The sequence below is a fragment of the Delphinapterus leucas genome, chromosome 1 (assembly GCF_059928025.1).
Source record: "Delphinapterus leucas isolate spDelLeu-1000000601 "Yukka" chromosome 1, BTC_Dleu_Yukka2, whole genome shotgun sequence".
NCBI classification, from domain to species: domain Eukaryota; kingdom Metazoa; phylum Chordata; class Mammalia; order Artiodactyla; family Monodontidae; genus Delphinapterus; species Delphinapterus leucas.
Genome location: NC_143129.1, coordinates 135611105 through 135627302, shown reverse-complemented (window position 1 = coordinate 135627302; position 16198 = coordinate 135611105). Strand labels below are relative to the sequence as shown.

At 40.7% G+C, this 16198-nt stretch overlaps 1 protein-coding gene across 1 annotated transcript in view; it reads left to right on the top strand.

Moving 5' to 3' along the window:
- The window catches only part of ROR1 (ROR family WNT receptor 1), a 32857-nt gene that overhangs the window by 395 nt on the left and 16264 nt on the right, over positions 1-16198 (top strand). Inside the window, exons 2-3 of the mRNA XM_089910711.1 lie at positions 614-859; positions 15799-16010. Of these exons, the coding sequence (XP_089766837.1) occupies positions 614-859; positions 15799-16010 (458 nt within the window). The remainder of the gene's footprint in view (positions 1-613; positions 860-15798; positions 16011-16198) is intronic.

Here is a 16198-nt window from a genome sequence, read left to right as displayed (position 1 = left end):
TTGGGGGATAATATAAGTGTTCTAGGATGAGATAGAGGTGAAGGTTGCACAATATTTTGAATGTTCTAAATGCACTAATGGTAAATTGTATGATACGTGTATTGTGCCACAATTTAAAAAATATGTATATGGAGGCTTACCTCCATCCTCCTTCGTCTCACCTCCGCGAAACAAAAGACTTTTTCTGTGCATTTCCCATGTGCACTGGCATGACAATGGCCCTAACCCCCGTCAGAAACCCATAGCGCCCTGCCGCTAACTAACATTTTCTGAGAGCTAGATTCTTTATTACAGGACTCATGTGCAGAAATGGAAGAAACAGTCCCGGCACCATTCACTAGGAAATGACTCCAGTGCCCCCAGGTCCCACCCCGGTTCTGATTCTTTTCTGTGTTCAATATCAAAAATACTTGTGGAGGACTGGTTCTCTTCCTGAAGCATAAGCTGTAAATCCTCCCAGGAATGTCACTGCAAGGCCCGCTCTGTGTCCCATCAGGGAAGCCTCGGCCGTGAGGGTAATCGCACGTCCTCCCTCCAGAAACTGCTGGCCGGGAGCTCCAGCACCTCCTCTGCTTCTCTCTCACAGTTTGGGCTCTTCTTCTGTGTTTTTCAGATCACAAGTGCTATAACAGCACAGGCGTGGACTACCGGGGAACTGTCAGTGTGACCAAATCAGGGCGCCAGTGCCAGCCGTGGAATTCCCAGTACCCACACACACACACCTTCACCGCCCTCCGCTTCCCAGAGCTGAACGGAGGGCACTCCTACTGCCGCAACCCAGGGAATCAGAAGGAAGCTCCCTGGTGCTTCACCTTGGATGAAAACTATAAGTCTGACCTGTGCGACATCCCAGCATGTGGTAAATACCGTCATTGCCTTTAAAGGATTCAGTCACTTTAAAAGATCCACACTCCATGCCCCTTCCCTTAGGAGAATCGTGTAAGGGGGCAAAGGAGATTGATAGTGTTTGTTTGATCTCAAACTGTTTCTAGGATAGATAAACCTTGCTGCTTTGACATAAAACACGTTTTAGGGTACCAAAGCACACTCTCAAGGAGGAAACTGCTTTTATCCCTGCAGCCATTGTGTTAGTGAGTATAACAGGCACCGTCTCTCCAGAAGTACAGCTTATCACCATCATTCATGTAGTGAAATGTGTTACCCACGATGGTCTGTGTCCAGGTGTACCTTTTTTAGCACAACAGGTGTATTGGAAGCAGAAAGAGAATTGTTTTCCCTGTGTCCTTGAGAACACCCACAAGGGAGGATGAATCCATAGCCATTACTCAGTGATCCAAGGCAACCTGTGGATAAACTGTGTCCTTCGTCTCATCCTTTTATACTGCAGAAGTATAGAAAGAAAATGAAGTTTCTGAATCAGTTTGTTCCTTTTTCTAGAAAATGTTTGGAAGGTAGGAGAAAGAGAATGGAAATGCTGCTGATACCTGGAGTCTCAGACTTTTCTGGAACTGATTCAACTTCCTTATCCTAGTTCTACTGATAATGTCACCTGAGTTTCCCAGGCATAGTGGGAGAGTCAGGATGTCACAGGAAAGCCACACCAAGTAAAATGGAGCTAATAATGATATACATCCAGGGTTTATTGAGAGAATAAATGAGTTGATATCTGGAAAACTCTACAATGTCTGGAAGATAATAAATGTTTAATAAATATTTTCTAGTATAATTATTATATAGTCAATATATAAAGAGGAATTTATTATAATTCGTATGTAGTCTTCACATATAGAGGAATGCTTGCTCTCAGTTTAGCAAATATTGTTTGAGCCCACTATGGAGTCAGGAGTGTGAAAAAGGAAGAAAATACGATTCATGTTACAATCGCAATGCAGTGTGTGTGATGTAGTAGAAGTTAGCACAAATGCTGTGGAGTAAAGAAGAGGAAGCTAAAACATACTACAGAGGTCATTAGGAAAAAGTAATAAAAATATTAAAAGAACCCTTAGTGATAAAAATTTGGGAAACTATTATACTACAGTTTCATTCTTACATGTTACCTGTTACCACGGTATCTTTTCCTGCAAAATGATTTTATAAATGGTTAAACATACTCAGTTTGAGAAAGAGGTAAGCAGACCGTTTTTGTGTCGCTGGGCTTTAAAATGCCTTCATATGCAGCATAAAGAACAAATTACGAAGTTAACTCTTCCAGAGCCACCATTGGAAACATCAAAGCAAATTATCCTGTATTTTTTAAATGGTTTGCACTTAAAATTTATGACTTTTCCCACATGCTATATTCAACATTAATAGGAAAGGAATAAAATAAAATGTAGATTTATAATCATTTACTTAGTTGCCTCATCCCTTCTCCTACACCAGGTAGGTGTGAAGATTTGCAAGAGAGCCAGGTATAAAAGCAATACTTACTGAGCATTTCCCATGTGCCAGGCGTCATTCTTAGAGTTTCAGAGGCTTTATTTACGATAAGGGGGTTAAGAGGGTTAAGAATACCCTCCCGTTGTGACAGGTATTCTTAACCCTATGCTGCCAAGGAAGAAACAGAGGCTCAGAGAGCAACAGAGTCACCCCGCCAGTCTGACTCCAAACTCATCTTCCTGCTACTTCACTGTGCTATCTCAGGAGACTGATGTATGTCCTTAAGGAAACCAAATGAATTATTTTAAGGAAGAAACACATTGTTTACTCGACTCTGGGTGAACACCGTTGTCCTTTAGGTGACTTCTGACCCTTAATTTCCAACCATAATCCTCGTCAGAAGTAGGGAGATAATCAGACATAGCGAACATACTTGTGGTTGCCCGGGGGGAGGGGGAGGGGGGAGGGAAGAATTGGGAGTTTGGGATTAGCAGATGCAAACTAGTATACATAGGGTTGGATAAACAACAAGGTCCTACTCTGTAGCACCGGGAACTATATTCAATACCCTATGAAAAAGAATGTATACCAAGATATGTATATCCGAGTCACTTTGCTATAGAGCAGAAATTAACACATTGTATATCAACTATGCTTGAAAACAATTTTTAAAAATAATATAAAAATAAAGAAGTAGGGAGATAATTTGCTCATAAACTGGAAGATTCGTTGATAATCAGATTCAAGCTTTATTACAATTAGTTTAAGTCAACATTCGAAATGATACCTAAAAAATGTATTGCTTTCCATTTCAACGGTGTTCCTAAAGCAGTCAGACAAACACCCTCTCCAAAAGATGAAAGAAACCCTTGAACAGTCTTTCAGACTGTGGACACAGAAAGAACGACCACCTATATTACCTACCATGTGCCTGCACGGTGCTTTGTACTTTACATCTTCATGTCCATTTAAAACTCATCACCACGCTATGGGATAGATGTTATTAACATATTCCACCAAGGTTCAGAAGGGTTAAAGGACTAGTCTAAATGAGACAACTCATGGGACTGGACCTTGAACCCTCGTCTACTTGCACATAGCTCTGACCAAACTCAAAGCTTGCACTCTTTCCCCAGACACTCTGCTGTTCCCCATTTAAAGATTTTTCAGAAATAAATAAAAGAGTGACAATAGGGTCAACCTCTGGCTTTCAGTATACTGAGTCCCATAACATGATACGACAACTAAACATGTTCCCTTGCTAACGAAGAATTCCATCATAGCACTGCTCGGCATGTTATTATTGTATTAATCAGTACAGTGATGTTGGAAACCCTAAGATATTTCTTTCTGAATATCAATCTGCATAATTCTGAGGACTGGTTAATTCTAGTCATATGAGGGATAAATTTAGATGAAAGTTAAATCTGCAGATAACAAGCCAGTTTTCACCACTTACAATAATACTTTTTTTAAAAAGAAATTTTCATTTCATTTGGAAAGAAAACAGTTCCTTTTGAATTCTTCAGGCCAAACCACAAATACATCCATTAAAGGAACAGGGAATCCTTGACATGTGATCAATAAGAAGCTGCTGAGAGGCCAGCGGCTCCCCAGGGTATGAAATAAAGAAGAGAGCAGGTCGGCATCAACTGTTGCTCCAAGGCAAGCCTTCTTGTAATTGCCCCTTCATAGCCCACCTCTAACAAAATAATCATACTAGAATCCTACTTTTCTTTTCTTTTTTTTTTTTTTTTTTTTTGCGGTACGTGGGCCTCTCACTGCTGTGGCCTCTCCCGTTGTGGAGCACAGGAGCACAGGCTCTGGACACGCAGGCTCAGCGGCTCCGCGGCACGTGGGATCCTCCCAGACCGGGGCACGAACCCGCGTGCCCTGCATCGGCAGGCGGACTCTCAACCACTGCGCCACCAGGGAAGCCCGTAGAATCCTACTTTTATAACATTTCATTAGAGCATTTGATTTTTTTTCTCATTTCATCCTTACAAAAACCATAAAAGATAAAGCAGGAATTTCCTGCCCTACTTTAACGTATGAGACAACCAAGGCCCAGGGAAGTGGTAGGACTGACCCAAGAACACAAATTAGTTAACAGAAACCAGGTCTCCTATCCCTAGGGCCACTCACTGCTGTTTGTTCTGTACCAGTGGTTCTCAAACAGGGAAAGTTTTGCCTTCCAGGGTGCATTTGGCAATATCTAGAGATATTTTGGTCATCGCAGCTGGGTGGGGTTGGGGGATGCTACTGGCATCTATCGTGTAGAGGCCAGGGATGCTGCTAAACATCCCAGAGTGCACGGAACAGCCCTCACAAAGAATTATCCAGCCCAGAACGCCAGTAGTGCCAGGTTTGGGGAACGCTGAGACTGAATAAGAATTATACAATTTAGACTATAGAATATAGCATATTGTATATACTGTATAAATTATACAATTTAGACTATAGAATAACAATATTAAACAACAGTTAACATTTACTGAGTGCTTACAAAAAGCCACTATGCGAAGAGTTTTTTATGCATTATCTCATATATAATAGTTCTATAACTGTATGAGTTGAGTTTTATTCTACCCAAGAAGAGAAAAATGAGACATAGGTTAAATAACTTGTCCAAGGCCGCATGGTTAATAAGAAGTAGACCCAGGACTCAGAGCTATAGCCAGTCTTGTAAATTCTATGATTTATATATGTGTGTGAGTATTTGTGTGTTTATGTATACAAGTAGGTAGGTAGATGGATGGATTGATAGATGATAGATTGATAGAGATAGGATAAGTTTGCATCTTATAATGAGGTGTAAGCTGTGGGGCATATCTGAAATGAGTTATTTTCCTCCTTCCTCTCAAATGGGATGGAGTCTCATGGGAATGTTCCTGCATTCTTTGTTAAGTCAAAGTTAAGGAGGTTTCAAAATCTCCACGGGGTTTCTCATTTTCCTACTGATATCTTTTGTTTTCATTTCAACTAAGTAAGGCTAAAAGAAGTATAGACCTAATTAAATGCAGAATGTGAGCATTTGTTGTACTTTCTAGAATAAAGGCACTTGAGAACAGTCTGCCCCAGATTGTTTTATCTGTGAACTTTTACTCTAAGACAGAACATAAAATTAAACACAACCAAGTATGTCTGCTGTGAATTCTGGGAATTGGCTCAGCGAGGGCTGTGTGCGTGTGCCCAGGCAGTGCCTGGGAAAAGCTAAAGAACAAAAGATAGTTTGAGCCAGACTTGACCTCTCATATTCCCTGTCTTTTCTTTCCTATCCCAGGCATCCAGCAATTAGAATGGTTATTATTTATTCATTCACTTACTAAAACCAATATGCGTTGAACTTCTACTACACTTTAGATTTTGCTAACAAGCCACGCCCTCGTGTAGCTTACAATCTAGTGGAAGAATCAGATGAAAAAAAATACAAGTCACATTAAGCACTGTCTTACAGTTCCCAGCGTTAATGTGTGCTGTTATGTGCTTTTCTGTTTGTGCCGTGATGTCTGCTGTTGGTTGAACACTGTGCTAAGTTCTTTACAGCAGCATCTGGCCTACGACTTAGCTGATGCTCAATAAAATGTGCTGAGTTAACCCTCATAATAACCACATGTTAAAGGTATCTCCTCCATTTTACTGATGGAGAAACTGAGACAGTGTTATTTTTACTAAAGCCAAGATCAGATCCACGGGACTCAAGGTCCAGCCTCTGTCCACCATGCTACAACTACTTAAAGGACACATTCTAGCTTATTCAGAGGAATAAACATTCCTTTATAATTTTCCTCTTCCCTTTGATCCTTATGAGCTCTCTAGGTCTTTGATTTTCTTATCTGAAGCTGCACAGATGCAGGAATGGAGCCCCCAGCCACAAGACATCTACTCTGAGACCCCAGGGTGCTCTACTTAGCCTCAGCCTGATAGGGACTAGGTCCCCTGGCAGCTCCACCCAGGCCTCACAGCGTTTGTCCTTTTCCCATTAAGCCCTAGATCTCCTCCCTTCCTGGCAGCCCCAGGTCCCCAGTCCTCAGAGTTGGCCATCTTCTGTGAGATCCTGCCTGCAAACCTTCATTCACTACGCTCTCACCCCTAGTCACTGTGGCCACCTTCCAAGCCAAATACTGTGGGCTGGGTGGAAACAAAGTTGAAAAAGAAACATTTGCCTCTGGTCTTTCCAGCTGGCACCTAGGCACACCTGCCAGCTTCACAGCTTCACTGTAGCCCTTATCATTGCTTTTCTGTGCAGCCCTGAGTGGAGAACTGTGGAAAATATGTTTCTTTGGGAGCTCCTTTTGCAATGACGTAGCCATTTGCCCTTGTCCGTATTCTACCACATAGCTTATATTCTGTCTGTCTCCCCAACTAATTGAGATCCCCTATTTGTTTCGTTCTTGAATTGTATGGGGAGGCGGAACCTTGATTACATTCATGTTTTCATATTCAAACCTTGGCCCTTTATTTCACTCTAGATAAGTCCTGAGCCACAGTTCTTCCACTAGCCAGGCCAGCATGTCCGATTCACCTCTAATTAAAGGTTTCTCCACCTACCAAACAGCCAGAACTTCCAAACAGCAGTAGAATTTAAGTCCCTTACATACGAACCTTCAGGTTGTGAACTTTCAAAGATGCAAACTCACGTTCCATCAGCGTCAGGCGTGAGTGAACTTGCAGCTTGCCCTCCGTCTCCTATTGCTGACGATCCTTCAGCTCTACCATCTCCCACCTCCTCTCCCTCCTCCAGTCAGTAATTCTTCTTGCCTGTTCACTCGATGCCAGCCCCTGGATGCCGGCTGTTGTGCTGCACTACTGTACTTTTCAAGGTACTGTAAGATTAAAGATGTTTTCTTTATTTTCTGTGTTTGTTTTTAATATATTATTTGTGTGAAAAGTATTATAAACCTATTACAGTACAGTACTATATAGCTGATTGTGTTAGTTCGGTACCTAAGCTAACTTTGTTGGACTTAACGTACAAATTGGACTTACGAACGTGCTCTCAGAACGGAACACGTTCGTATGTAGGGGACTTACTGTGTTGTTTTTACACCTAAACCAGCTTCACTGAAGAGTACCCATTGATAAGAAAGTAGTGAACCATTTGGCTCAATTTGGAGTTTTCATACCTGGCCTGTTGCTTTTGTATTTCCTTTTAAGTCCTTGCCTTGCAACGGTTTGCCAAAGGGCACGTTGCCCAGTTCTGTACCTGAATAGCCCTGACTTGTCCCATAACCTTACAAACACCCGCCCTGGGTTCTGCTTTGTCACAAACCATTTTCTCCAACGTGGTGGTTTACAGTTTGGGGCAAGGCAGATGCTTTCCAGATTGCGAACATTGCAGTTTTTAACTCACTCTGTCAGCAGCCTTCTCCCATATTTCACAGAAGACCTGTTGTAAGGCAATTTGTCTTTCAGCCATTTCTTCAAACCAAAATTGAACATTACAGTGAATTGGATGGTGGGGAGTGGGGGGAGGAGGTAGGAGGAAGGAATAGAGTACTGCTTTGTATAGTCTGAAGTTTTCCGGAAGAGCTATTTTTGTGCTACAGAGATTTTCAAGATGTACTTTGGTCTCCAGTCTCTATATATTTTCGACAAAGTAAAGAACAATAGTTACCGAAAACTTATAACTGAGTCATGTTCTATAAACATTTTTCACCAGGAAATAATTTTCTCTCAAAAGTTTTTTTATTGTCCCCAGTATGCATTGAGTCATTTACGCAGTGTGTCAGCTACTCCAGTAATAAGCTTTTGGAAGCCCTTAACCCTTCGGGCCCAGTACCACGCCAATAGGAAATGCTGCTCGTCATCTTGGACTTTTGGTGGCAGAATTCTGCTATAACACCACAATGATTGTTGTTATTGGCTTTGCATCAGTCAAGATTCTGGCAGGAAACAAAAGGCACAGGCAAATAGACTAAGAATTTTATAAAGAGATTGTTTTTAAAGGTGTTGGCAGAGTTGGGGTAAACCAATGAGGTACAGGACCTGGGGCTAGCAGGAGTGAGAAGCATTACCATTCTAGGCCTGGAGAATCAAGGGAATGATCGGTTACCCCTCCCCATAGAGTACAGCTGAGGCTGAATAGAGGGCTGTCCAGTGTGTGCTGTGGCCTTTGGTGGAGGGATGCAGAACACACCAACCCTACTCTCTCTTCTTGCCCTGGGGTTCTTCTTATCATACCAATGCCTCCTATCAGCTGGACATAACTGGAAGCCAGAGTCCATTACTCCTGTACATAGAGGTCAGCCTCAGCATAGAGCTGGATAGAAAAGGACTAAGACTGGACCAGAGGACACTCAGGGAATATATTCATCACTGGCTTGAAAACAATTGCTTCGTAAGAGAGTCCGAAGTTCAGTAGGGGTCTAAATAAGGTATGTCAGTCAACTCAGTTTATAAGATCAGAGAATCTTGAGAGGAACATAGAAGTCAACCAGCCTCTGCTTGAACATGCCAGAGACCTCCAGAGACAGGGTTATCTCTCTACACCAAAGTGATTATGGGGTGGCTTCCCCCGCTCAAAATCTGCCTTTGTATGCCAGAAACTAAAACTCGTATGTGAAATCTCCTGAATTTTTTTTAAAAATGTGAGCCACTAATTCAAACTGGGGTGGGGCGGGGGGGAAGCCTAGTAAGGAACAAGTATATTTACTACATCTGGTTTTTAACCTCTTGTGTCATTTCTCATCCAAATGTGAAGACATCTATTGCATCCTTCTTCGATTTTTTTCTTTGGTCTAAAGAGCATGTAGCTCTTCCCACCTTTCCTTCCCCATCCTCTTCCTTCTCCTCTGGATGTTTCCTGCTCCTTCAAAGTCCTTCTTAAAAACATGACTCTTAGAGTAGAAAACTTTTGATGTCTTTTAACCAGAACCGACCAGAAGAGGACCATGATATTCTTGACCATGACTCAGTCCTGCCAATGAAGGGTGTTTCGTTGCTATAATGCCATCTATGAAAATTTTTTGAGCAATTTCATCATGCTGTTGTTGGGTCCAACTGAGCCTTCAAGTCTTCACTAAAACTTATTAGTCTTCTTTTGTTTGTTCATTTGTCTTTAATTTGGTTACCTCCAAAATTATTTAGTAGATTTGCTGAATCGTGGACTTCTCTAAGCAAGGTCTTTAACCTAATTCCAAGCTATCATATTTATTTGTAAAATTTCAACTGTTGGTTTAAGGGTCATTATTTTAGCCTGTTGTGTATGAATCTCTAAAATTTTATTTCTATAGTCAGTTAGGTATCTTCCCTAGATTCAGGCCATTTTCAAATTTGATAAACATATCACCATCAAGTAGTTGATGACAATGTTGAACAGGAAGGTTCTCTCAAGGACAGCCTTCTATAATTTGACGTTGTTTTGCTGATTAACACTGTTAGGGTACAGCCATGTGGTGAAGTACAAAACCATCTATTGATATTACTATCTAGCCCTCCATCTTTTGTCCATAAGGATATCATGCATCACCTGATCAAATGCTTTGCTAAAGTTTAACTGTGCTTGGTCTACCACTCCAAAATAATCCTATCAAAGATGAAAGACATTTAATTTTATAAAACTTATTGGATTTTGGAACTTAAAAAATTAGCTCAACTAAAAAGTGGGCAAAGGACTTAAATAGACATTCCTCCAAAGATGATACACAAATGGACAACAAGCATATAAGGATATGCTCAACATCACTTATAAAGATTAAAGCAATTAAAGAAATCAAAGCTACAATAAGATCTCACCTCGTACCCATTAAGATGGCCACTATCAAAAAATAGAACATAGCAAATGTTAGCAAAGATGTGGAGAAATTAGAACCATTTTGCACTGTAGGTAGGAAGCCAAAATGTTGCAGCTACTATAGAAAACAGTATGGATATTTCTCAAAGAGTAAGAAATAGAATTACCATATGATCCAGCAATCCCACTTCTGGGTATACAACTAAAAGAACTGAAAGCAGGATCTCAAAAAGATATTTGCACACCCACGTTCATTGCAGCATTATTCACAATAGCCGAGAGTAGGAAGCAAGCCACATGCCCACCAGTGGACGAATGGATTAAAAAAAATGTGGTGTACACATACAATGGAGCATTATTCAGCCTTAAAAAAGAAGGAAGTCTTGTCACATGTAACAACATGGATGAACCTTGAGATTATACTGAGTGAAACAAGCCAACAAAAAGACAAATACTATGATTCCACTTATATGAGGTATCTAAAGTAGTCAAATTCCTGGAAACAAAAAGTTGAATGGTGGTTGCCAGGGTCTTGGCGGAGGGGGAAATGGAGAGTTGCTGTTCAATGAGTATGGAGTTTCAGTTTTGCAAAATGAAAAAGTTCTGGAGACCTTCTGTACAACAGTGTGACTATACTTCACACTACTGAAATGTACACTTAAAAATGGTTAGGATGGTAAATTTTGTTATGTGTTTTTTACCATAATTAAAAATTTGTTTTTGATTTAAAAGAAAAGTTTAGCCCAACTCTTTCCTTTTATAGAGGAGAAAACTGAGGCCCTGAGATTTAAAGAAACTTTTAGTGAACTCGTGTGGATTCTAGTTGCTAAGATCTTTTCTCAAGTGCTCACAAATGAGTTACTGCCCCTAACTTAATGTGGTTAAAACATTTTCCAAAGAGAAAAATGTTAATCACTGTATATGGGCTATTCAGTGTCTTTTAAAGAATTCGTTTGAGAATACATAAGGCAATAGATCATCTACTTAGTATTTCCATTATCAAGTCAAGAGAGCGCATGGCTGGACCCAGCATGCCAACTGAAGGCCTAACTACCACATTTTCTCCTTCGGCTTCCAGGTATACACCTAAATATCACCAATGCAAGCCCCTGTCTGCCACAGACCTGCTTATTTTGTAGTTTTCGGATAATAAATGGTGGCTATTCCTGTTTGTTTTCTGTGGTTTTAAATTTTTTTTCAGACAAGATCATAATTCAACTTGTTTAATTTCATTTGAATTCTAAGGTTCTATAAGACTCCTTCCCACCTTTGCCAGATTTAAGATCTGAGCACTTCCGTGTTTTAACTCAAAGTAATATCCCAGATATGTTTCACTTCATAAAAGAACCTCTTGAATGAGAAATTGTGTTTACCTTGCTTTAAGCCCCAGGAGAAGAAAGAAGTATTTTTTCTCCATTATATTTAATTACTAATCAAAGTATTGAATATCATTGTAAAAATAAAATAGGAATGTCAGATGTGAACTGTGATACCAAATTGTTGATTTTTAAAAGGAAATTAATCATGTGGCCTGGACTAAATTGTTGGTTTCAAAAATCCCAAGTATTTAACTTGATGTAACTAAATATGTGCATTTAACTTTTAAACAGTTATTCCAAAGTATTAAAAATCTTCCCCATTTTAATTTTCAGCCAGTTTTCTTTGCAGTGCCTCGGAAGTGTCCATTACCCTTTAAAGTGAATAGTAAGAATAATGTCCATTGTTCTTGTGTGATTCTTTTTAATAGTATAGTTCCCACTAGATATTAGTCCTTACTGAGAAGGAATCTTGGAATCTTAAGGAGAATGATGAAAAACAATTCCATATAGTATTTTAATTTTTATTAGCCATATAATTTAAAAAGCACAGAGGCATCGAAGACAGACTCTCATTCCAACCCTGACTCCACCACTTCCTAGCTTTGGCAAATTTATCCTTTCTCAGCCTCAGTTTCTCTGTTTGTGAAATCAAGATGACCCAAAGTGCTGGGTTAAAATGAAGGATAAAAATGCTAGGATATTAAAAAGGAGTTGGTCAAATGTTAGTTTTCTAATTTTCCATGAGTAAGGTTTAGTTGTTCTGTGGAATGTTTTGTTTTTTGGGGGTTTTTAATATTTTTTAAAATTAATTAATTAATTTATTTTTGGATGCATTGGGTCTTTGTCGCTGCGCGCAGCCTTTCTTTAGTTGCGGCAAGCAGGGGCTACTCTTCATTGCAGTGCGCGGGCTGCTCATTGCAGTGGCCTCTCGTTGCAGAGCACAGGCTCTAGGCACGTGGGCTTCAGTAGTTGTGGCACGTGGGCTCAGTAGTTGTGGCTTACGGGCTCTAGAGCTCAGGCTCAGTAGTTGTGACACACGGGCTTAGTTGCTCCGCAGCATGTGGGATCTTCCCAGACCAAGGCTCGAACCCGTGTCCCCTGCGTTGGCAGGTGGATTCTTAACCACAGCACCACCAGGGAAGCCCCTGTGAAATGTTTTTATATAAAGTTTTTTGAGCCAGACACCGACTCCCCTTCTGGCCAAATGCAGAGAGCTGTGTGGGAAAGGAAGCATGTCATCAGTAAGACTTACAATAGGCCTGAATTTGTTTTCTGTCACTTCCAACATGGCCATGTAGTGTTCTGCTTGATCATTTCACTTGGCAAGAAGACATTGTGCTAGTTTTGCATATCCTCGCCGTAATCAGAAGGAGCCAAGTCTGACGATGTTTAAAGGATTTAGCTTCTTGAAGTTTGTTCCCTGCAGACCTACAGGGGGATTTGTCCCAGACCTCCCGTTTACAGTCAAAGGCGTTCTGTGAATAATCTGATACGGACTAGGTACAGAATAGACTCCTTTGTTTGCCAGACAGGTGAGAGCCCTACTTTCTCTTGTTGCTAAAAATGTCGGCCTGAAAAATGACTAGCATTACATTCGTACTAAATTAGCCTCGTTCCTTTTGTAATCTTACCCTCATAATGATTTCACTGAGAATCCAAGAATAACAAGAAGAGCTTACCCCCCTAGGGTCCTGAGAAATTTGAAAGTATTTTATAATGTTAACGCTAAGCATAACATCCAACAGCTATGCAGCAGTTTTAGATTTTCCAAGGTTCTTTTGTGAACATCCTCTCTCACGTGAACTAAACAAGATGGGCAGAGCAGGTACCATTATCCTCCTTGAATGACTGAGGAGATGGAGGGGTCAGTGAGGTGACTCTTGCTTAAGGTTATTTAGAATTTCCTGCCCCAAACTTTTATTTCCTGAATCTTTTCCTACTCTGAGGGTGGGGGGTAAACATTGGGTGATTGAGTTGTAACAGGTACTAGAATAGATAGTTTCTATGTTACTTCACTTATGGTTTACAACAGTTCTATGAAATAATCCCATTTTACAGATGAGTTTGCTCAGAGTGGCCAAGTGCCTACTCAAGGTTACATAGATAATGTCAAAGGCAGTCTTCAGAGGTTTCTCACTCTAAAACATAATCTTCCTTTATTCTGCTACATTGTCTATATAGATATAGCAATCTCTCTCTCTCTATCTGTCCACCCACCCACAGACAGGCAGACACAATTGTTACTAAAACACCCGAGACCCAGTTCCTAATGACTAGAATGATTAGAGTAGCCTCCAGAGATGCCTGGGTTATATGTCTACCTGCCACAGCATACAAAGCGGGGAGTTCAAAAGCAGAGTACCTGGCAAAGCTTTTGTGTTATTCCCCACCTTTCAGACCTCCTTCATTCTTCCTACCTGTGTGAAACAAGAAAAATCCTACCATGAGAAAATAGGTGAAAAACAACAGCCACTCTCAAAGTACTGGCGGTCTAGTGTAGTAGCTGGAACAGCAGGTGTGAAGCAAGACCAACAGGAGAGGAATCCAAGCGTTGAATTACTAGCTGCAGGTCCTTGGGCAAGTAAATTAACCACTCTGCCCCTCAGCTTCCTCACCTGTAAAAATGGGGATGAGGATGGCGCCTACCTCATGGGGTTGCTTGTAAGGATAAAATGAATGAGTTTTGAAAAGTGCTTAGAATAATACTTAGCCCATATTAATAATAACAGCTAACATGATTTTCTGCTGGTAGAAAACACTCAAGAAATATTAAAACGATCATTTTTATTATACTCAGTCAGCAGATTTTACCCTTCCCCAGCCCCTCTGAGGGTTAACCCACAGATCACAGTCCCAGCACCCAGGTTTTGGTGCCCCTTCCTAATTTCTTGTGTTGAGTCTGTTTCTGTGGGGAGTGTGATTAATTACTGCCATATCTCACTGAACAGGTTCCCGAAGAAGGTGTTGTGCGAGTAAAGACTATGTACAAGTATATTCTCACTTACCAAGCTTTGCTGGGTATGCAGCTTTTGACCTCCCCACTTTGTATGCTGTGTCAGGGAAGAGGGACTGTTGGGCTCTCTTCACCACTCTATCCATACTTCCCTTGTAGTATTTCCAATAGCATATTGTAATTACCTTTTCTCTGTTTTCCTTAGCAGATCACGAGGTCCTTAAGGGCAAAGGACGTGTCTTAATTCATTTTATATTCCCAGTACCTAATGGAGTGCTTGGCAGTAGTAGCTGTTTGTTTATTGACTGACTGAAACAAATGGGGGGATGAGGGAATGGATGCATGGTTAATTCTTTTAAGTAAATAATCATCTCTGAATTTTGTGTCAATCTGAATTTTCACACTTTGGATTTTCTTAAAGCTAGATAACTGATAAGGTTACTGGTGATCAGGACATGTCATTATGCATCCCCTCTAATTACTGTCCCATAATGCTTGCATTGTTTTGCCAGTCAAATCATTCATTCATTTTAGTCTATGCCCAGGGTATTTAGTTTAATGGTCAGACTCAAGCCAAAAAAAAGAAAAGTATGTGTCCTTGTGTCCTTCTATACATATTATATTCTTTTCCAAGCAGTGGTAACAGTGGATGTATAAGATTTCAAAAATGTACTTCAGAGGGTTAGCACTCATAATTATTGAGTTCATATGAAATCATTTAAGAAGAATTCTTGGGTTTCGAAAAAGTGTCAAGTTATACAGTGATGCTGTGCAAGAGGGAATTGTAGACACCATCCAAAACAGATACTTCACTTTTGTGGATGAGAAAAACTGAGACACAAAGAGGTGAATGATTTGTTCAAAGTCATACAGCTCATCAGAGACTGACCTGGCCCTGAGTTCAGGTCCCCATATTCTCAGGCCAGTGGCTTTGTGGACCCTGGGCCAGGATTCTTTGGTGATATTGCTTCTGGAAGATGCAGGACTGGCCCTATATGTCCAAGCCAGCCAAGACAAGGGCATGATTTCTGGAACACCACGTTGCGGTGTTTGATTTGGGCTGGCAGCCAATGGAAGAAGACCCCTGGGGTCCACATTAATGCTCTTAGATGTATACAGTCCATCCATGTGGCGTTTAACTTTTAAGGTGTTGGAGAAATGCAGGTCTGCTGCTGAAGAGAGGCAACATCAGAGGGGGGACCCACACACACACGAAGTCTTCACAATGTCCCTCTGCAATTTTTAAACGTTTGAACTTTAAACTTTTCAACTTTGATAAACTACACTGAAGGTTTGATGGAAACAAATTGTAATAAACAAGGGTTCTTTTTTCTCACAGTAGATTTGTGTGTATAGAAGAATAGGAGGACATTTTAAGCTCTGCCATGTAATATTATTCCATGTTATTTGAACTAGTATAACTTTTGCTGTTTTCCATTTTCTACACCCAGATTCAAAGGATTCCAAGGAGAAGAATAAAATGGAAATCCTGTACATACTGGTGCCTAGTGTTGCCATCCCCCTGGCCATTGCTTTGCTCTTCTTCTTCATTTGTGTCTGTCGCAATAACCAGAAGTCATCGTCACCGCCTGTCCAGAGGCAGCCAAAACACGTCAGAGGTCAAAACGTGGAGATGTCAATGTTGAATGCGTATAAGCCCAAGGTAAAACTAGCAGTCCTGAGCTGCGCTTATTCTATAGACTTCAAGTTAAAGCAACATTTATAACCCACCCAAGCTTAGAAATCAAATGATATAGAATCAGAAATTTTATCAGTGCTAGAGTTCATTTTCAGCATAGCCGTGCATTTCTAACTTTGTCCAAGACAGCTTGAGTATACTTTCATCAGTGT